The sequence below is a fragment of the Oryzias latipes genome, chromosome 2 (genome assembly GCF_053564925.1).
Source record: "Oryzias latipes strain Hd-rR chromosome 2, Olatipes_Hd-rR_3.1".
Lineage (NCBI taxonomy): Eukaryota > Metazoa > Chordata > Actinopteri > Beloniformes > Adrianichthyidae > Oryzias > Oryzias latipes.
The window spans coordinates 33557863-33580028 of NC_136238.1; the positions used below are offsets into that span (position 1 = coordinate 33557863).

Consider the following 22166-nt stretch of genomic DNA (forward strand, 5'->3'; position numbering starts at 1 on the left):
TTTCAATCATGTTTGAAAATCTTTGGTGTTGGACCGGACGGAAAAGGAAAGAGGGGAAGAAGAGAGAGGGACGTTAGAGAGAGGGGGGGGTAGGAGGGTGATAATAGGAGGGGAAGGGGGGTAAGACCATGAAGCAGCATAGAGCAGACAGGTTTACTGGTTGTTTATCGTTACGGTACGGTTCAAATGTAGTACAAAAAGGGCGGGGCCTGTTCACACACACTCAAATATTATCAACACACCTGCTAGCCGCAAAAATGTCCACATGTCAACATGCACACAAAACAGATAGTGTTCACGAACGCATACCTATGCCTTTAAACCAACTAGTGTGAAATCTTTCATTCATTCAATCATGCAAACTATTAGTGCAAAGGTGAGCTAACACCTGTGCTCAGGTGAGTGTTTATGTTCTTCTAAAATGGATGGTGGAATGTGAAAAGAAGGAGGAGGAGCGCCCAGCCACCCCCACACCCATACCCCCGCCGCAGCAGCAGCGGCAGCCGGAGCCCCCCCAACGCCACACGGGAACAGGCAGGGAACAACCGCCCCCCGGGCGACCAAGACCGCCACCCAGGCCAGGGCCAGCAGGACCGCCGCGAGGCCCCCAGAGCCAGAGAGCAGGGAGGCGCAGAGGGAAAGAGAGCGCCGCCCCAGCCCAGCCAGGAAAGCAGCCCCCCGCCGCGCCGGAAGAGCCCAACGCAGGGCCCCACCGGAGAGGGACGCCCACAGCCCCAGACGAGCACCCCACCACCACCCAGGAGTTCCGGGCATCCCCCCGCCCCGACCCCAGGTACGAGCCAGGACCCCCCAAGGGAGACCCGCTCCGCACTCCAGGCAGCCACCCACCCGGCCCACGGTTGGTCCAGGTAGGAGCAAGGCAGGGGCCCGCCGCCCCCGCCCAGGAGGGGGGAACCCCGGGGAAAAAAGGGCGGCCCACAAGGGATGTTATAAATATGGCCCGACCAGGCTCGGCCATGTTGGAAGTTTGGCGGGGCCCAGCGCCCAGGGGCAAGGACCAGGACCCACCCCCCAGGGACACGAACACCCCCGGCTCAGGTGTAATATGAACCCCCCCACCGTGCGGAGAGAGCACCGCCGGGCCCAGGGAGCCGGCACCCAAGGGACACGGCCGCCATCGCCAAGGGGCCCGCACCCCCCACCAGGGAAGGGGTAGGGGACAGATGGACCCAGGTCCCACCTTCCTTGTAAAATGTGTGTGCGTGTATGGGTGTTTGAGAGGGTGTTTGTGTGCATGTGTGTGTGTTTATGTTTGAATGTATATATTGAAGGGGGAGGGGTGTGTGTACTAAGGGGGGTGCAGTTAAAATTGGCGAGTAGGGCACTAAGGGGACATCTCCTGATTACTCACAGTGATGTCCCCTCACCCTCCACACCAAGGGGCCCTAAATGTCTAAGGTGCGGTTAAAATTGGCGGGTAGGGTGCCAGGAGGACATCTGCTGCTTGCTTGCAGTGATGTCCAAGCACCCCCCCTACCAAGGACCCTACATGTCTAAGGTGCAAATAAAACCGAAAGAGGGGGGGCCCACTCCATACGGCAACCATAGGAGGGGGGCCACTCCCAAGTAGCCCCCCCCCCCAAGGCGCATCGCAGGCTAGACCCCCCACCCCCTCACCCTAATATGAGGTTATATAAGGAAGGGGGTAAGTTGGGGACAGCTGGTAAACTGTCCCCCGGTGGTCAAACAGCCGTCCCCCAGCCCACCCCCAGCAAAGGGGCCAGGGCCACCCAGCCCAGGGGCCCACCCCCGGAGGCGCCGACACCCCAGGCCCGGCACCACCCACCCCACACAGAGAGAGAGGAGCCAGAAAGCGTCGCCCCCCCCCGGAGCAAGCCCAGGCCCCCACCCCCAGACGCCGGCCCTAGAAGAGCTCTGGTCAGGCCTCGACGGGACCGAGGAGGCCAACCGGCCGAGGCAACCACCGATTGCCTCAGCGGAGACCCCGACCCGCTAGCCCCCCCCGACCCGTACTAATAATGGGCCCCCCCTCCCCCCCAGAACGCCCCCCCACAGGACAGGGCCGACAAGCCCCCCACCCCACCCCACCCCAGACCCCGCAGCCGAAGCGGGTGACACCCAGAGCGACCGGGGGCCCCGAGAGGGTTGTCCCGTCCCGTCCCAGAGCCAGGGAAGGGCCGATCCCAGCCCCAGGTGCAGATGGGCAGCCCATCCGGCGCCGCTGGGCCCCCCCCACCCGAGCAGGGCCCCCCGCCAACCCCCCCCAGCACAGGCAAAGGGACCACCCCCCCAAGCCAAGCCAGACCACCACCCCACCCCCCCACCACGCACCCCCACACCCAAGCCCAGAGGACCACGCAGCGCCCCAGCCCGCCCCACCCAGGCACCGGACCCGACCCCCCGACCAACGGAGCCCCCCACCGCCCCCGCCAGGCACCGGAAGCCCCGACCCCCACCCCAAACCACGGCAGAAGGGCAAGGAGCAGCGACGACCAAGCCCTCCACCCCCTAAGTCATGGAGTCAACCACAGGAGACCAGAGAGACTGAATTCTTTCAAAGTTACTTGAGCTTTGGGCTGACATTTTTTCCAAGCTGATATGATCAAACAGCAGATTTCTGTGTTGACTTATGTTTATATTTTTCTTGTTTTTCCAATTTATTAAAATAGTTTTTTTGGCAATACAAAGAGTTATGAAAATGATAGATGCTAATCCTTCTTCTATATCGATGGCACTCATGTCACCAAGCACACAAAGTGACGGTGAGGCAGTGATTGAAACCTTAAGCCAGACTGATAAATCGGCACATACCTGCTGCCAGAGAGCCTGGACAGGAGTGCAGAACCACAGTGCGTGCATGTAGCTGTCGGGTAGATTATTATCACAGTGCTCGCAAATGTCTGAGTTACTGAGACCCATCTTGAACATCCTCTGTCCAGTGTAGTAAATTCTGTGAAGAGTTTTGAGATGGATTAGCTGCAGATTTGGACTTTTTGTCAGTTTAAAGGTGTTTAGACAAAGTTCTGACCAGAAGCTTTCATCTGTGCTGATGCTCAAGTCTGCATCCCATTTTTTTGTTGGAAGGGCAATATTGTTATCTAAATTACATAAAAGTTTGTAAATTTTGGAGAGAGTTCTATTCATTGAAAAATTAATCAGAGTGGTAACTACATCTGGTAGCTTTAAATCGTCGTCTTTAATTTTATACTTTTTAGTAATACTTGATTTAAGTTGCTGATATTCCAAGAAGTTATTTATTCCATGTTTGTCTTGAAGTTCCTGGGGGGTTATGAATCTTCTATCAATAATTACGTGCTCTAGTTGTTTTATGCCCCCTGCTTGCCAAGCTGGGAAGTGAATCATTTTTTTGTTAATAAGGATGTCCGGGTTGTTCCAGATGGGTGTCATTTTGCACGGTTGAATTGATGATTTTGATATTTTGAGAAATTCCCACCAGGTTGTTAAGGTGGCATTTATATTAATGCTTTTGAAACAATCCTGTTTTTTAACTGTTTGGCTAATAAATGGTAGCTGTGACAGGTTGATCTTTCCACATAACACCTGTTCCAAGTCTAACCATGAGTTGGTTTCTGGATTATTTTTTAACCATTTTAAGATATATTGTAATCTATTTGCAAGAAAGTATTTGTGACAAAATATTTTTTACCGGACAAATTAAAATACTATTTTACACAGAAATACTTTAGGTTTTTTAATTTTTGAACTTTTCTGTGATTTGTTTAATGAAAATAGCATCACCGTCACTGCCTGGACCTCTTTCTGGGTCCTAGTGCCCTAAAGGTTACAGCTCCTGGTTCCACAAGAAAAAAAGTCCATTCTAGAGGCCACTCTGACGTCATCATCATCAAAGACAGCGTTACCTAGCAACCATAGCAAGACCATAGCAGCTATAGAGGGAAACACAACAAACCATCAACGGCGGTTAAAGCAGTCAGACGTTTGTTCTGCAGCTCAGCAAAAATCTCTGCTTTAGGTTTTGGGGAGAAAAACAAAGGAAAACACACGGAGAAGGATTCTGCAAAGGAAATCCCAAGTTCTATTGGTAAGTCAGCGTCCTGGAAACATGCTTTGTTGGTTCTGAAGTGGCATGAATGCAGACTTAGATTGGTTTGTTTCCTTGGATTCTTCAGATGGATTCAAGCTGTAAATGTTGTCAGCATAAAGCAAGTTTGGACTAAACTAAAGCAGAAAGTGGCTTTGAAGATGGTCAGGAGAAATGAGGGCTTTTTTCAGGAATTCTTGGAAGAGGAGGACTTCTCCAAACAACCAGAATCTAGGAGGAGGTTTTTTCAGCATTGAGATCAGGATTTAGCATGAGCTTCAATCCCATTTTTGTTCAATCCAAATGTTTACCGTCATATTCAGGAGTTCAACTCTGAAAGCCACCATGACATCATAGACATTAAAGACCCTGTTACCTAGCAACCAAACACAACAAACTGTAGACTATTCAAACTGGACATTTTGGGGCAACAATTCTTTTCTAACTCAAGTTTTTATGAAAAATCCAAATGATGGAAACAGATTGTGTAAAGGAAATGAGGATCTATTGGTGAGTCACAGTCCTGGAAACATGAGTTGTGCTCTGATGAAGACGCCTGATCCAAATGTGGATTTTTGAAATGTTCTTCATGAGATTCAAACTGATTGAAGCTTTGAATTAAAGGTGTCAACACATTTCTGCATTGGATTCATTCTGTTTCAGTGTCTAAGGTTGGTTTTGTGGCAGAAACCAAGTTTTTGTTGAACAGTAGCGTTTGAAAAAGCAGAAAGTGGCTTTGAAGATGGTCAGGAGAACTTCTTTGAAGAGGAGGACTTCTCCAAACAACCAGAATCTAGGAGGAAGTTTTCTGAGCATTCATAGAATGCTTTTCCAATGACTCATCATTTTCCACAAGAAGCTAATGAGTTTTTCCAAATACATGCTGGATATTCTTAGTTCTAGCTTGGAAAGCACTTTGTGGGATTTCCCTGGAAAACCTGCTTTATCAATCATTTTGGTCTCTTTTTCTTCTTCTAAGTCACAGCCTGGTGAGTGTGCAGGTATCCATGGCAACCACTGTCCAGGTCAAAGGGAGGACCACGGCCATCCAGTCTCCAGGCTTTTGGATTGATTTGGATTTGATAAACATTTGTTTCCCACATTTTAATAGTAGAATTCAACACGGGACATATAGTGGATTGTAAGAATAGGAACAAAAATAGGAACAACAAAATAATCCTCCTCCCCTTAAAACATGCATCTGACTCTGAACAAGTCTAAACCAAATCCAAGCAAAGACCAGCGCTGGGGCTCCTCTGAAGGTCCAGACACAGAGAGGCCCAGAGTGACCCCCCTTTCTCCTTTTTGCTCTCTCCAGTGGCTGACTCCGCCCCTTAGGACGTCCCCCTGTGTGGATCAGTGGTCAGTGGGTTGGAACCTGCTGCAAATGCAGGCTCTGGTTCTAACTGCTGGATCAGAAGTGGAATGTGAGCTGTAGTGGTGTGTCTGCAGCTGGATGTGGAACACATGAGGGAGGGGTCAAAGGTCAATCTTTCTTCCAAACAAATGTTGTCAGTCTGTTCTCCAACAATGCTCCAACATCTTCAAAGGTTTTTGGTCCCAAATCCAGAGTGTAGCTGGTAGGACGTGATCATTTCAGCCTCAGATTTGGGATCTGTCATCTCTCTGCCACCGTGACACCGAGTGATGAGTTCATGCTCCAAAGCGGCCCGATCGCTGGCTTTAGGGACTATTCCAAAAGCTTTCAATGATGGCGGGGAATGAACATTAGGAACAGATGACGGCTTGAAATGTCTGCTGTTGGTTTCTGATCCAGACAGAAATTCAATCAAATGTCTGTGAATCCATGATTTCCTTAGAATCTTTGACTCTAGATTCAGATCCATCTGGTTCAAAGGATGAAACTGCAGCTAAAAGTCTTTCAAAAGTCCAAATCCTCAAAGATGAAACAGAAAGTTCCTAGAAAGTCAAATGAAAAACAATCAGATTGTCTTAGATAAACCCGTTTGGAAGTTAAAGCATAGAAACAAAGAAAGTTCCAAAAGCTAAAAGCCTTAAATCAAGAAAAGTCCAAAGAAAAACAGAAATCCCACATTTGGATCAGTAAAGACATGAATTCTCCAGAAACATCCAGAAACAGCTCTGAGCAGCAGCCATGAAGGGACTGAGAACAGACGGACATCAAAGCAGAATCCAAGCAGCACCTTCATCCTGATGAAGCTCCGCCCTCTGACCTTCAGCAGTCATCTCCAGGCTCCGCCCCCAGTCTGTGACGGCTGGATGATGCTGTCCTCCACCTGCAGCTGGACCTGGATGTTCTCTCAGACCATGTGGCCTCATGGATCAGAAGGTTGAGGGTTCAAGTCCCTTCATGGTTGAAGTCAGACAGAAAGTGAAGAAGAGGGAACATTCAGAGTTTTTTTCCCTGTTTTTAGCTTGAAATTTCTGTTGAAATGTAAAGGTTCATTCAGAATTCCCCAGTGGCCTCATGTTGGAGGAGGGGCTTCATGAGATGCTGCTGGGGGCGGAGCTTGAACACACACCGCTTCCTGGAACCCAAACTCAGGCTAAGTGGAGGAAAAGTTGGGATTTCTGGTGTTTGTAAAGATCTGGAATGGTTTCCTCCCACAAAAAGGCCTTTTTCTAGTTTCCTGCAGATGAATTCTTTTCCTGCTGGGAGTTCTCATCTGGGTTTGCAGATTCTTAGTTGGAGGAAAACTTGGAGCAAATTCTTCCCAGAAAAAGGATTTTCTCTGGAGTGAATTGACATGAACAGAGTGAGTTTGGACTGAAAGCAGCAACAGGGAGGAGATGTTAGAGCTTCATCAGAAAACAGCTTTCTGGAGGAGTTGGAAGACGTCAACAGTCACAGTGATGGTGAGGAGGAGGAGCTAAGACTTCCAAAGTCAGAGCTAAAGATGGAGGAGCAGCAGGAGGAGGTTCTTCACTGAAGGAGAGCACAAGTCCAGCTTGTCAGTGCTTTGCTGATTGGCTAGTTGGATGTGTTCTTTGATGAGCTTTTCAATCTGACGTCTGCTTGGAGGACTGTTTTCATCCTTTTGGATGATTCCACTATTTGAACCAGACCTGGAACTAGAAGAGACTCAATGAGAACAGAAAGACAAGAAAGGATCCAAACCAAACTCTTCTTCTGTCTGACTTCAACCATGAAGGGACTTGAACCCTCAACCTTCTGATCCATGAGGCCACATGGTCTGAGAGAACATCCAGGTCCAGCTGCAGGTGGAGGACAGCATCATCCAGCTGAAGAAGAGGAGGAGCTTCTGCTGCCTCAAAGAGGAAGGTGGAGGAGGTGAGAGGCTGCACTGGAGCTTTGGACCAAACCCTGTGATGGATGAACAACATCTCCAGGCTGTTTCCAGCCTGACCAGGAGGATCAGAAAACAGCAACAACTTCTCCTCCATCAAACCATGATGTCACCACCAGCAGGTGGAGACAGATATGAGCAGAAATTCTCTAGTTGGCTTCAGACTTCAGAGTTTCCCAAACAAGCAGTAGCACAACTCCACTTTTCTCTCCAAGCCCATCCTCTGAAATCTGATCTTCTGAGGGACGAGAACACATGGAGACTGAAACTACCGGAGCATCACTAGAAGGACAGTTGGACTCCCCTCTGGAAAAAGAAGGCTTGAGCATGTTGACGTGACAAACTCCACATTTCTTCTCTTTGTCATGAGTTGGGATCCTAAAATTGGTGTCATTCATTTTCTTTTCCAGCTCATATGGAGCAGAAAACTGTGCCTGTAGGCTGGAAGCAGGCAAAGGCAACAACAGCAACACTTCCTCGACTGCACCTGTTGTTGTTTGTGTGTTGATCCACAAACACATGCAGTGAAGAGGAACCTGCAGTGAAGGTAGCCATGTTGGAGCCTCACACATGTTCTCATTAGGATCAAATGAACCAGTGTGTTTGAGACTGAAAGAAAGACTGAAGGACAAAGAAATATGAAGATTCATTAAGGATCAAATCCAGACTTTATTCATGTCTTCAGACAAAAAAGCTGCAGACATTTTACAGACACAATTGAGGTTTTTCAACACTTTTCTGACCAGAAGATGCAGTTCTGGACACAGCCAGAAGGTGTCGCCCTTCTCAGTTTTAATCCAAGTTCAAACTACAGACCTGACTGATTTGGTTTGGTTTTCGTTCTTTTAGTCATCATGTATGAAAACATCAGACCTAGAATTACAGAAAAAACATCAAAAATGTTTCACAAACTTATTTTAATAAACTGAAAATGTATAATTTCTGTCTATTGGAAGTCATTTGAAGTGAAGCCGTGAAAGTGACCACATTTGTTCAACAACCTCATAGCAACAAGAAACAAAGCAGATTTCTCTCCAAAGAAGTTTTTTTCCTCCGTTTTCCATCCAAACAAAGACAAACAGATGTTCTGTTTGGCAGAAATGTGTTTCCACCCAGAGGAACCTGCAGCAGCTGCTGATCCATCAGAAGATTCTGGACCTGCAGAGACTTCCCACACAGCTGCCTCTGCCTCCAAAGAAGCTGCTGATCTGCATGGAGAGAGAGAGAGCTCCAAGTCTCTGCAACCAAAGCAAAGAAGCAACCAGAGAACAGAAGCACAGAGCTGAAGCAAACATCCCAGAACGTTTGCTTTGGGAGTCCCACCTTCAGTTTGATCCGCTTCAAGACAAAGTCCCACATGAAAGAGATCAAAGTGAGCTAACCAAGCGCTTCATCCAAGAGAAGCAGCTCCAAAGCACAAAGACTCCGTCTGGTTGCAGGAACTCTGGGAAAGAAGGAGCAGGAGGAACTCCTGCAGGAATCTCTGCAGGAAACATCAGCTTGGAAAGAAGAGCTGACTCAGCTGAAACATCAGCTAACATGTCAGCAGTCTGTGGCTGAGACCAAGTCAACACTCCTGCAGCGCTCAGCTGCAGCAAAAAGACACCCAGCAAACGTGGAGAGAGAGAGAGAGAGACAGAGAGAGAGAGGGAAGCTGCTGTCAGTGCAGAGAAAAGCAGGACAGCTGAAGCTCCCAGACTCTCAGCTGAAGGAGTCCTCTGGACTTTTTCTCCATGTTTTTCCATGGTGACTCTGGAAATCTGCGATCCATTGAGAATGTCTTTATGTACCTGCTGTGCACATGCATTAACCCAGGGTTACCAAGTCAAGCGTAATTACGCTAACTCATATCCGGTCTTTTGGAACCGACAAATTCAGGCGGATTTCAGCCAGAGTTCAGGGTTAAAGTCAGGCTAGTTTAAACATGCTTCCTGGAATACCCCCCTGGTTATTTTGGTGGAGTTTTAACCACCAAATGTGGTGTTTTTTATGAAGAGTTCTGGATCTTCCCTCAACGTTGGAGTCTGGTCCTGCATTTGGGTCATCCTGATATACCGTAACAAAGCCTCTTTTCTGTGCTGCAGAATCAGCTGATTCAAGGTGATTACGTAATCACGTCCCTACTGTGCAGCGCTGCATCTCAGTGTGAGGCTACTTTCTCCACATAAGAAACTGCTGGGATTGTGTCAACTCTTGAATAGTTACTGGAATAAAAAGAATGTAAACACTGGAGATAATGTAAGGATTCAGTGGTTTGGTTTTCTTTGTAATGTTTCAGGTTTCCTTCTTGTCAGTCACTCCAGTTTCAGGTTCATGATCCAGAGCTGTCTTCAGTTCAGTTAATTGCCCTCAGCCTACTTAAGTGTCTTGGTTTCTGTTCATCCTGGTCAGGTCATCTGCTCTGTTTTGTCACCGGTTTGTTTCTCCCCATAGTTTTGTCATGTTTCAATTTGTTTATTAAATGTTTTATTTCCTGTCACCAAGCTTGGTCTCCTGCATTTTGGGTCCCCCCCCACCAGTTCCTGACAGATAAAGCCCCTGTGTCAAAGCTCATGTGTTTTTTTAAACCCTCACTCGGGATCAGAGGTTGCAGAAATGGAGAGATACCTCTAATGTTAAAGCATTTCTGGTTTTGACTTTTATTTTTAATTATGCTACAGAATTGCTTTCATCAAAGTGATTCTCTGCATCCAGAGGCTGTCACTCTTCACTAAGATCCACTCTGTTCATTCATGTCCTCTGGAGAAAACAGGCTTTCAGACATTCTAGAAAATGAGGAGATTCAACTGGATTTAGATGAAACCTCTTTGCAGCTAAAAATGCTGTCAGCATGAAAAAGAACAGAGGTTTAGCCATAAAACACCAGAGAAAAATGTGAAAAAATTTCAGTCAGAAAAATGTGGAAAACATCAATCAAACCAAAACTCTGGTCTTTTAAAGAGAAAAGCGATGATCTAGAGAATAATCTGTTTTTCTCCAGATCCTGGAGCTGCTGAACATCTGAATCCAACCCATGTCTCAGATCAACACTCCAAGTTTGAATGAGGAGAGGAAATGCAATTCTCCATCAGTCCACCGGGGGAGCTGCAGCACAATAACTGAGGGACAGTGGAGCTGAACTCAGATCAGTTCCTGTTGCAGCTCTGACACTCATCTCCACTTCCTCTGATTCCTCCATCACTCTGCTCTCCACCTCCCAGGAACACCGTCCAGTCACAACATCTCTGCAGACCAGCTGCTGCTGCTGCTCCTCTCTGCTCCTCCAGGAGGAACATCAGACTCTTTAGTCCTCCCACCTGCAGAGAGAAAGTGTAGTGACAGAGATGAAGGAGTGTCTCCTGATCCTGGTCTGTCAGTCAGTGATGCAGCACAGCAGCAGAAAGAGCAGCAGGAGCTTCAGTCCTGTTCAGAGCAGCAGCTTCCTGTCATCTTCATCTGTTGGAGCTTCTGCTGCTCTGATTGGCTGACTGTTGTCCTGAAGCCTGTCATGATTCTCCTCAGAGCTTCACTGAGAAGCTGCAGCTTCACAGGAAACTCTGCATCTTTGCTCTCAGACTAACTTTAGGACCAAACATCTGGAAGCAGCTGGACTGACTCCAACCCTCTACTGACCTCAGAGTCTGCAGTTTGGAGTTTGGACTCTCCACCAGATCCTGGAGCTGCTGAACATCTGAAGACTGAAGGCTGTTGAACATCAGGTCCAGTTTTGTCAGGTGGGACGGGTTGGACTTCAGAGCTGAGACCAGAGCAGCACAGCTGGTCTTTGACAACCTGCAGTTGAACAACCTGAATCCAGAACAAAGAGTTGAGTTTAAAGACAAAGTTCATGTTTTTCATCCTTCACTTCTTCTAAAGAGTTCAGAGCTGAAGAAGATCAGAAAGTTTAGAAAAAGTCCAAAGATGTGAAGCAACAGCAGCAGATCAGAAGAGTCCAGCAGAAGCAGAGAAGAAGAACATTCAGGAACATTCAGGACAACATGCAGCTGCTTCAGGAAAGAAGTCCAGATGTGTGAAAGTCAAACATCAGCCTGTGGCTGCATCCAAACCAACTGATGTTTCTGCAGCAACAGCAGAAAAAGTCCACTTCCTCTTTCTGCTCAGCTCTTCTCCAAACAGCACTGAATCATGGGAGAATTTCAGCAGCATGATTCTGGAAAGTCTTCATCCCAGATTTCAGGAGATGATCTTCCAGTCCTTCTCTGCTGCAGCCCTTCAAGCAGAGACTTTCAGCTCCAACAGATCAAAGCAGAGAGAAGAAGGAAGTGATGAGGAAGAGTCAGCAGCAAATGTTGGACATTGATCCCTGATCCATGACTTCAGCTCTGAATGAAGAGTCAGAAGCTGCTGGGAGCTTTGATGGATGATGTGATGATGTTTGTGGATGAAAAGGTGAGGATGTTTGTGGAGGATGTGTCTGTCAGAGCAGCATCCAGCTGCAGCATGACTCTGTCACTGTCTGCTCACAAACATCAGCCGCTGGACTCTCAGCTGCATTTGCTGAAACACAGCAGCAGGACTCAGAGTGCATGTGAGCGTGCACGGCTGCTTCTTCTGCACGCGCTTCAAAGGAGTCTGTTGGAGCAAAGACACAAAGAAGAGCTGATGGCTGCAAGCAGGACTTTGTGGAGCACAAATGTCAGCAGACAGCTTTGGAACAAGCAGCTGCAGGAAGAAAAGAAGAAGTTCTTCTGCAGATCTTTGAAGAGAACAAGCAGCTGCAGGAAGAAAAGAAGAAGTTGTTTTGCAGATCTTTGAAGAGAACAAGCAGCTGCAGGAAGATGCTGCTGCAGATCAGAATCTGGACATTTCTGCTCACTGTGGGTCAACACAACTTTGTCATCATTTTGATCTGAACACAACTGAAACATGGAGTCTGACCTCAGAGTCTGCAGTCTGCAGTCTGGACTCTCCAGAAAACCACACAGATGAAGAACTCCTGAATCCTGCAGGTTCTGGTTCCCGCTCAGGTCCAGTTCTGTCAGATTGGACGGGTTTTTCTTCAGAGCTGAGACCAGAACCTTACAGCTGATCTTTGACAAACTGCAGTTCCCCAACCTGCAATCAGACAGAAAAGTGTGTTCAGGAGCAATGATGCAGCTGGAAGTTTTGGATACCGTAATTTTTGGACTATTGAGCGCACCCGATTACAAGCCGCACCCACCCATTGTCACGTGTTTAACTTCTTTTGTACACACACATGCCGCGTCAGTGTACAAGCCGCATGCTTCACCTAACATGCTCAGACTGACAAATAACGCCCTGACTCCCACACATACTCATTAGCACATTGTAGGAGCAGGAAGCATTGTATCAGCTCATGTGTTTGAATACACCCAAATCCGCCAAACAGCTTGGACCTCTATTCTGTTCACAAGTTCCTCAGTGATGTTTTTTTTTATTTTATTTTTTGTTACTTATTGACAATCTAGGTATCATACATAAAATTACAAACAGTAACCATATAATCAACATTACATCCCTCAGTTATAATGAGGAAATTTACATCCGCGATTCCCCATTTCCCATGAGTCTTAGGGGCTAAAGGCGGGTCTAACCTTGCCACACTGTTGTCAGTGTTTAAAGAAGGAGCAGCAGTGGATGGAGGGGGAGAGTATCTCTCCTTTCACTTGTGTCGCGGCAGCATTATGGTGGTATGGTATGGCATTATGGTGGGGCTGGTTAAAAAAACACCAATAAAATAAAGCAGCGGCGACTGAAAAGCATGCGCCTCAGCGCGATACGCGCGCCATCGCGGGGCGCGTGCTTCAGAAGTTTGATTCCACAACAAACACTGTTGCTCCGCGGACGCCTCTGCTCTCCGCGCTCGCCAAGCGTGCTCTTTATCTCCCCTTCTCATCTTCTTCGACACCCCTTGACAGAGCTGCTCCAAGGAGTAGCGCTTCGTCCCCATTGCGCCGATGGAAGGAGCAAATCGTGTCTGTGCAGAGCAATCGGACTTAATACTGAACGTTTTGTGGATGAGGGGCGAGAGACGATGCGTTGTTACGTGTGGGAGCCTTCAGACTGCCATCGGCCCCGCAGCTCAATGTGAACGAGAAGCAGAAGAACATGTGTCCAGCTCACACGGAGGCTGTGAGCTTTTCAATGCAAAATTTAGCTCAGTCATTAGAAACCGTTAAAACGACCATGTCAATTTGTGTTTCCAGTCGTGTCCCAACAAAATAAAGGCTGATGTTATTCCCACATATTTACGTGCAGCCAAGCTGCAGATTGCAGCTTTTCCCGCATTGACTCATGTTCACCTGACCATACTTCCGGCTTCGTTCTGGCAAATAAAGCACTGACCACACAGATTAGAAATAAAATGAGCGAACAGGCGCTTCATAATAACCGTAACATAGCAATAATAAACGTACGTTTAAAAGATCATCTTGTATATTACGGAGCTGCTAATAGATGGACTAGTGTCACTATGACTCAGAGGTAAATTCACTCCTGAGCATGCGCTGTTCTCTTCGTCGCACAGCAGAGCGCCTTTTCCAAACCCGTTGGTGATGGTGGATTTTTTTCACGCTGCTTTTAACTTGAAAGCTGCATCATATTGTAGTGGCGATCACGTGCACGTTGGGTCTAATGGCACCAAAGGATTCTGGGATGCGGCTGGGCATGCGTGTTTCGTTTTGTTGAACCATGACTGAAGTGTCTAAGACCTGAAGTGAGGTCCATGCTGTTTGGCTGCTAAAAGGTGTGTTCAAAAATAAGTGGTTTGTTGCTTGGAATAGGATAGAGTATTCAACCCATGCTCTGAGTTCATAAGCACATTCATGGCGGCCGTCAATTAAATCCATAAATTAGCCGCGTCACTGAATAAGCCGCAGGGCTGCAAGCGCAGGAAAAAAGTAGCGGCTTATAGTCCGGAAATTACGGTAAATAAATCTAATGGTTTCAGCTGGAAAACACAAAATGTTTTCATGCTTAATCATTAGTTTTTTTTTTTTTTTGTGTATTGTTTTTTTTTAAGAGACCTCCACTCTGCTAATTGTTTCCAGCTGGTTCTGCTGGTAGTCTAAATCAGGGGTCATCCCCCAGGTGGCCCCCAAGGGCAACATAAGTCGCTTGCAGGACTGTTCTAAAAATAAAAAAAATTCACCATTGAGCTGCTTCTAAAGTTTAATTTCATTGTGTTGCTATTCTGTTTGAATCAAACTTGCATATGTATAGATTTAAAAATGACAATGTCTTAAAATATGGTCATTATACAGAATATACATTGTACAAGTATCCAGTTATACAGTAATATTCATGATATTACTTCACATATTCAGATGCTGCGTTAATTTCTAAGGAAGGAGGTTGGAGATGAAAAACACGCCGTTCTGTCAGCTTCCAACAGCTGCTTCCAGTGATTCCTGAATCCTATGACAGAAGTTTGTGTCTGCATGACATCAGCTGATTCGGAAAACAGCTGGAAAATATCCTGACACGCTAAAGAAGATAATAGTGGAGAATAATTATAATCTGGATGAATGAATGATGGATGAAACCCGCTGCTGCTGCTGGTCTGAGGCGCTGTGCTCGACGCTTAAATCACTGCAGCATCTCTGGTTCTTTACTGAAGGAGGAAACATGGACTCCTGGTTTAAGGCACAGAGAGACACTCCTACTATGGTTCAGTCAGCTTCTCTGAATAAATAAATGAAACTGTTTATGCTAATCAATAAAATGTTCTTTACATTTTAATAAATGTTTCACAAAGCATCAGAAATGAAGGTTCTTGATGAGGAAGGATCAATTATGGACATTCTTCAGCCGCGTGAACGTTCAAACATCACTAAAGCTGACCCAGACTTCCCATAATTCATCATTCATTCCAGCGTTCTGCGCTAAAGTGATGGCTTTGAGCACGTGATGACTCCCACTGTGGAACCATCAGCAACATTTTCTCTGGATCTACAGAGACTTTCCCTCTGAGCAGTCGCTGCTGAACATTGTTTCTGCATCTGAGACTGAGACAAAGTGGAAGAAAAGTGACGTCACAAACAGACTTGAACTAAAACTAACAAAAAAAAGATCCCAAACACTGTCAGTGAAACGTGGCAGAGTCATGGGAAAGAGGAATTAAAATGTGTTCAATCATACATGTAGAAGTTAGAATTTGATTAAAAACGCTGCAGATTTAGTCTATATTTCAAAATAATATTTAAAAATATGTACACTGATTTTTCTTCAGCATTACTTAATTGATAATCATGGTGCAGCAAAGTGAAAATGGGACATTTTTCTATGAAATGTAGAGATGCAAGGATCATCTGAAAATGTAACCATTACTGAGATTAATTAAGGGCTGAATATTGATGTCTGTTTACTGCCTTGATGTTATTGTTGAAAATTATTGTGAGAAATCATTAAAGTGATGAATCTTTTCACATTCATGAGTTTAATGAATCATTATTAATAAACAACTCTGTATGACTCAGTACCCATGAAGTAGCTCTGAGTGTAGAAAAGGTTGGTGACCCCTGGTCTAAGGATTTCAGCTGGTTTTGATGCCCCCAAAGTTCCTGTTTATCATTCCAGAACCCCCTGCCCCATGAGAGTGCTGCATCTTTATTGTCAATGACATAATCAGAATCAGAATCATTTATTGTCATTGTACACGGGGAATACAATGAAATTGCAGCAGCCTTGGAGTGAAGAAGTTAAATAAAATAGAATAAAAATAGCAATAGTATATTTACAACTATTAACAAAAAAAGTGGACAATATGTACAGAAACTGTTAATTATTAAATATTTGTGGATAAAATGGAATGGAATGAGATGAGTTGCTGTGAACACACCATAATAAATATTGAGTTATTTCACAGTAGGGTTGTTGTTTTTTTGTTATTATATAATTATTATTCGTTATTTTACTTTATTACATTATTTAATTTATTTCCCAAATAATGATTCATCCGCGATGATCCAGTATAAACTGAGGGAAGTGACCTTAAAAAAAGGAAAATAAACAGTAGTAAGACCGAAGTAACAGAAGTAGTCCGCTCCTGCACTTGATTACTCAGGTGGAGCGAGCGACCGTGTCTCTAGCAGAGCAGACGGACTTACAGCTAACTCTTCTAACCCTTAGAAACCGTTCAAACAATCATGTGGATTTGTGTTTCCAGTCGTGTCTCAACAAAGTAAAGACTGATGTTATTCCCACATATTTACGAGCAGCCAGGATTCAGATTGCAGCATTTCCCGCATGGATACATTTTATGTTCATGCTAATGTTGTTAGCCTGTATTATTAGCATACTGCTAATAACACCGGTTTCTTTCCGGCTCCGTTTTCCAACAGAAGAAGCACTGACCACACGGAATAAAATTAAAATGATGAGCGAACAGGCACTTAATAATAACCGTAACATAAAAGCACGTTTAGAAGATCATCTTGTATATTACCGAGATGACATATCTCGAAGTGGGGGGCTGTTGACTTCGACTGGGGACATTGTCGGGCAGTGGAAGGAATACTTCGAGGATCTCCTCAATCCCGCTGACACGCCTTCTTTTGAAGAAGCAGAGAGCGAGGACTTTGGGGTGGGGCTGTCTATTACCCGGGCTGAAGTCACTGAGGTAGTCGATGAGCTCCTCGGTGGCAAGGCCCCGGGAGTAGATGAAGTTCGCCCTGAGTACCTCAAGTCTCTGGATGCTGTGGGAATGTCTTGGCTGACAAGTCTCTGCAGCATCGCGTGGCAGTCGGGAACTGTACCACTGGACTGGCAGACAGGGGTCGTGGTTCCCCTCTTTAAGAAGGGGGACCGAAGGGTGTGTTCCAACTACAGGGGAATTACACTCCTCAGCCTCCCTGGGAAAGTCTATGCCAGGGTACTGGAGAGGAGAGTCCGTCCGATAGTTGAACCTCAGATTCAGGAACAACAGTGCGGTTTCCGTCCTGGTCGTGGAACAGTGGAGCAGCTCTATACCCTATCTAGGGTGCTGGAGGGATTGTGGGAGTTCGCTTACCCAGTCCATATGTGTTTTGTGGATTTGGAAAAGGCGTTCGACTGCGTCCCCCGTGGTATCCTGTGGAGGGTGCTCTGGGAGTATGGGGTCCGGGGAGCCATACCGAGGGCTGTCCGGTCTCTGTATGACCGGAGTAGGAGGTTGGTTCGCATAGCTGGCAGTAAGTCAGACCTGTTCCCGGTCCACGTTGGACTCCGGCAGAGCTGCCATTTATCACCGGTTCTGTTCGTAGTTTTTATGGACAGAATTTCTAGGCGCAGCCAGGGGCCGGAGGGGATCTGGTTTGGGGACCACATGATTTCCTCTCTGCTTTTTGCAGAAGAAGTTGTCCTGTTGGCTTCATCGAGCCAAGACCTCCAGCGTGCATTGGGGCGGTGTGCAGCCGAGTGTGAAGCGGCCGGGATGAGGGTCAGCATTGCCAAATCTGAGGCCATGGTTCTTGACCGGAGAAAGGTAGTCTGCCATCTCCCGGTGGGTGGAGTCTCCCTGCCCCAGGTGGAGGAGTTTAAATATCTGGGGATCTTGTTCACGAGTGAGGGAAGACCGGAGCGCGAGATCGACAGGCGGATCGGAGCGGCGTCCGTAGTTATGCGGTCGTTGGATCAGTCCCTTGTGGTGAAGAGAGAGAGCTGAGCCGAAAAGCAAAGCTCTCAATTTACCGGTCGATCTTCGTTCCAATACTCACCTATGGTCATGAGCTATGGGTCATGACAGAAAGAACGAGGTCCCGAATACAAGCGGCTGAAATGAGCTTCCTCCGTAGGGTGGCTGGGCGCTCCCTTAGAGATAGGGTGAGAAGCTCGGCAATCCGCGGAGGGCTCGGATCTCGATAGGACGGGCTCGATAGGAGCCAGTTGAGGTGGCTCGGGCATTTAGTCCGGAAGCCTCCTGGACGCCTCACTGGAGAGGTGTTTCGGGCATGTCCCACTGGGCGGAGGCCCCGGGGAAGACCCAGGACACGCTGGAGAGACTACGTCTCTCGGCTGGCCTGGGAACGCCTTGGGGTTGTGCAGCTTCCCTGGAACTCAGAGGAAAATGAGACGGAGGGGATGATCAAAAGGGAAAATCCTATTTCTGGACATGTTCAGCGTGATGACGTCATCTGCATCTCTGCTTTATGACTAGCGCCCCTTAGTAGTGAAAATCACAACCACACTTATCTCTGAGAGATCAAATAAACTGGAGAAAATTTGACACAGTAATCCAAGATGAACTCTTACTGCGTTAATCCAAACTAGCTGATGCTGCTGCAAGTTATTGTGAAGCTAGTCCTCACCATGCTGAAGAGAACAGTGGATTCTGAATACACACAGCTGGTTCGATATGGAGGTCCGTATGGGGATCTGATTTCTATCAATATAAAATTGTTTCTTTATTTTTCTACAAGGCAGAGCCCACAATCAGCTTGGAGGACTGGCCGCTTCAGTGGTGGTCAAACATCAAGTACCTGGAGACAGCAGCTCCATCAGTCCCTTGTCAGAGAGGATTGTCCCTCTCTGGACATTTGGTTCAGAAAAAGAGAGCTTCTCTCTCCTCTGAACAGATCAGGAGGCTTGTGTGTTTGAGGAAGTGGCTCAGTGCAAAGAGCCAGAAATCTGGGGGCAGCCATCCATTTGTTCCTGCAGTTCAGCAGAAAAGCAGAAAGCTAGTGCAGAACATGGAAGTCTTCTTTTACTTCCATTCTTGATGCTCTACACAGACAATTGTTCTTTCGTGTGGATTTGGACTTCATCATTTTTTTTTTGTCTGCAGTCATTTCTGGTTTTCAGTGACTGAATGATGCACTGACCTAAGAACTCTTTGTGTGATTTTATTGTTCTAGTGACGTTCAAAGGAAGTGTCTGTTCTAGATTCAATATTTAAAGATCTTTTCAAACTATTTTCTTCATACAGATTTGATGTAGAATCCTTTGAATGGTTTTCTGAAATCTGGAAGCTGAAACTAATTTGGACGCCAACTTGAACTTTCTACAGGCCGATCTGTGAACATTTTTCTGACATGAAATGGATTCGTGTTCTGAAATAGGTTGGAGATCCTGATATACAAGATCCTGATTGAAACAGATCAGTTTCTATCAATCATCAGAACAATCAATTCAGTTGATGAAGAAAATCTGAACTAATCATCAGTTTGTTCCAAACACGGCTGTAGACAGAAAATCTTCCAGTGAAACATCAGAAAGTTCTTCACCTGATCCGTTCTTCTCATCCTTCAGGGACTTCAGCTTCTTTACTGACCTCAGAGTCTGCAGTCTGGACTCTCCAGAAAACCACACAGATCAAGAACTCCTGAATCCTGCAGGTTCTGGTTCCAGCTCAGGTCCAGTTTTGTTAGATTACACGGGTTTTTCTTCAGAGCTGAGACCAGAGCTAAACAGCTGATCTTTGACAAACTGCTGTACTCCAACCTGCAATCAGACAGAAAAGTCAGACAGACCCGCCCTGATGACAGACTGACAGATGACATTTTCACTGTTTGCTCATTTCTTTTGGATTTGGACCCAAAAACATGATCATGAATGAAAATACAATAGATTATAAATGAAATTAAAACAGACAAGGAATTGAAATGTCATCGATCATCAGGAATTATTCATGACTACATATTTACAATCCAATAGATTTAAAGCTTCCATTTCAAAAATGTCAGATTTCAAAGACTAAATAAAGAGACACAGGCTGTGTCCAAATTCCCGTCCTACTCCCTAACTCCTTGTTAGGGAGGACTGTGAGGACGGTGGACTCTTGTCTCTGATTCAGGTAGGAGTTTAACATCAAACAGGATGGGGGGGTCGGTCATGATACAGGGGAGGAGGAGAACGAGATGTGACTCCACTTGGCAGATGTTCCACATTTATTCTGTTGATGATTCATATTCCAAGTGAGTCTGCAAACAACTAAAGATCCTCTCATCACTACACAAACAGCACAAACTGACCTGCTGTCAATAAAATAAAGTCCATAAAACAATAAAACTGAGTCTGTCATTATGAACATAAACTCCTCTATCTATCAAACAAAAATTCATTTGGTCAGCTACTCAATACTGAGAATGAACTGAAGAAGTAAGACATGGTTCTGCTGCTACGGGCCATAATTAAGTTCTGCTTCAAAATTACAAAGGCTCAAAAGACGATGAACATCTGCAAATTTTTGGGATTTTTATTTTCTATTTTTAGTGACTTATTTATTTCCTTCTGTGATTGTTATAATTGGTTATTGAACAGCAGTTTAAAAAAATCTATATTACTTATAATTTTGTTCTTAATGGTTAAGATTTTCAAAATGTTAAAACAGTTTTACTCAGTATTCAGGACTGTGTTATGTTTTTATATTGTATTGTTCTAAATGTTGTTTTTTTGTATTCTACAATTGTTCAATAAAAAATAAAATAAATAAAAAACATTATTAAAAACTATATGTAGTGCAGGAATATCTAGTGTCCTGGATTTTAAAAGCAATTCTAACACCGTGCTCACTACTTTTTATTTAAAGGGTGAATATGAAGACTTCTATTTCACAAAGTGAAAATCTATTTAATATGAGCGTTTAGTGATGATCATTTATGAATCCACTGAGTTCTGAAGATAAAAACCTGAATGGTTAATTTCAAAAAATATTTAAATACTTTTTGGGGGTAAAAATGTGAATAATTACCCAACCAAAAATAATAAAACACTGTAATTATGGGAAAATGTATTGAATAAATGACAGCAAAACATAAATGTCTCCTTTTAGTCTCTATCTAGATTAAAGAAAACTCTGGTTTCCATCCAAATGACAAATACAGCGGGGAAAATAAGTATTGAACACGTCAACATTTTTCTCAAAAAATATATTTCTAATCGAGCTATTGACATGAAATTTTCACCAGATGTCGGCATCAACCCAAGTAATGCACAAATAGAAAGAAATCCAAAAATGTATGCCCATAAATGAAGCTATGTGTAATAAAGTCAAATGGCACAGGGAATAAGTATTGAACACGCTTACTGAAATTTATTTAATACTTAGTGCAAAAACCTTTGTTGGTGATTATTGCCTCAAGACGCCTCCTGTATGGAGAAACCAGTGGAATACATTGCTCAGGTGTGATTTTGGCCCATTCATCCTCACAAACTGCCTTCAAATCTTCAAGGTTCCGGGGGTTTCTTCTGTGATCTTCAGTTCTTTCCAAAGATTTTCAATTGGATTCAAGTCTGGTGATTGACTGGGCCATTCTAGCAGCTTTATTTTCTTTTTCTTCTACCAGTTGAGTGTTATCTTGGCTGTGTGCTTGGGACCATTGTCTTGCTGAAAGATTCACCCTCTTTTCATCTTCAGCAGCCTGGCAGATGACAGCAGATTCGGATCAAGAATGTCTCGATACTTTTCTCCAGTCATTATTCCTTCAATGATATGAAGTCTACCAGTACCACATGCTGAAAAACAGCCCCACGTCATGATGCTCCCACCTCCAAACTTGACTGTTGGTATGGTGTTTTGGGGGTGATGTGCGGTGCCATTTTTCCTCCAAACATGTTGTGTCTAATGACATCCGAAGAGTTCAATATTGGTCTCATCTGACCAGAGTATCTTCTCCCAGAATGTCATGGGTTTATCCAAATGTTGTGTCGCAAACTCTAAACGAGCCTCAACATGCTTCTTCTTCAAAAATGGAGTCTTGCGTGGTGTGCGTGCATGGAGGCCATGGCAGTTGAGTGCATTACTTATTGTTTTCTTTGAAACAACGGTACCTGCTAATTCCAGGTTTTTCTGAAGCTCTCCACGAGTGCTCCAGGGCTGTTGGAGAACCCTTCTGATGATTGTTCTGACTCCTCTGTCTGAAATCTTGCGAGGAGCACCTGGCCGTGGCAGGTTT

At 45.4% G+C, this 22166-nt stretch overlaps 1 protein-coding gene and 1 long non-coding RNA gene across 6 annotated transcripts in view; both read right to left on the minus strand.

Annotated features, from left to right (window-relative positions):
* The window catches only part of LOC144988379 (uncharacterized), a 164123-nt gene that overhangs the window by 59385 nt on the left and 82572 nt on the right, over window positions 1-22166 (minus strand). The window lies entirely within an intron of this gene.
* Window positions 7985-22166, minus strand: part of LOC144981353 (protein NLRC3-like) — a 49903-nt gene continuing 35721 nt past the window's right edge. For 3 of the 5 annotated variants that reach the window (XM_078935442.1, XM_078935428.1, XM_078935440.1), the window contains 3 exons: window positions 12214-19713; window positions 10948-11121; window positions 7985-10631 (listed from right to left, as the gene is read on the minus strand). In XM_078935442.1, coding sequence (XP_078791568.1) covers window positions 19545-19713 — 169 coding nt within the window. In that variant the 3' untranslated portion in view covers window positions 7985-10631; window positions 10948-11121; window positions 12214-19544. Of the gene's footprint in view, window positions 10632-10947; window positions 11908-12213; window positions 19714-22166 lie in introns of all 5 variants that reach the window. The other 2 variants (XM_078935430.1, XM_078935432.1) reach the window with 2 other exon arrangements.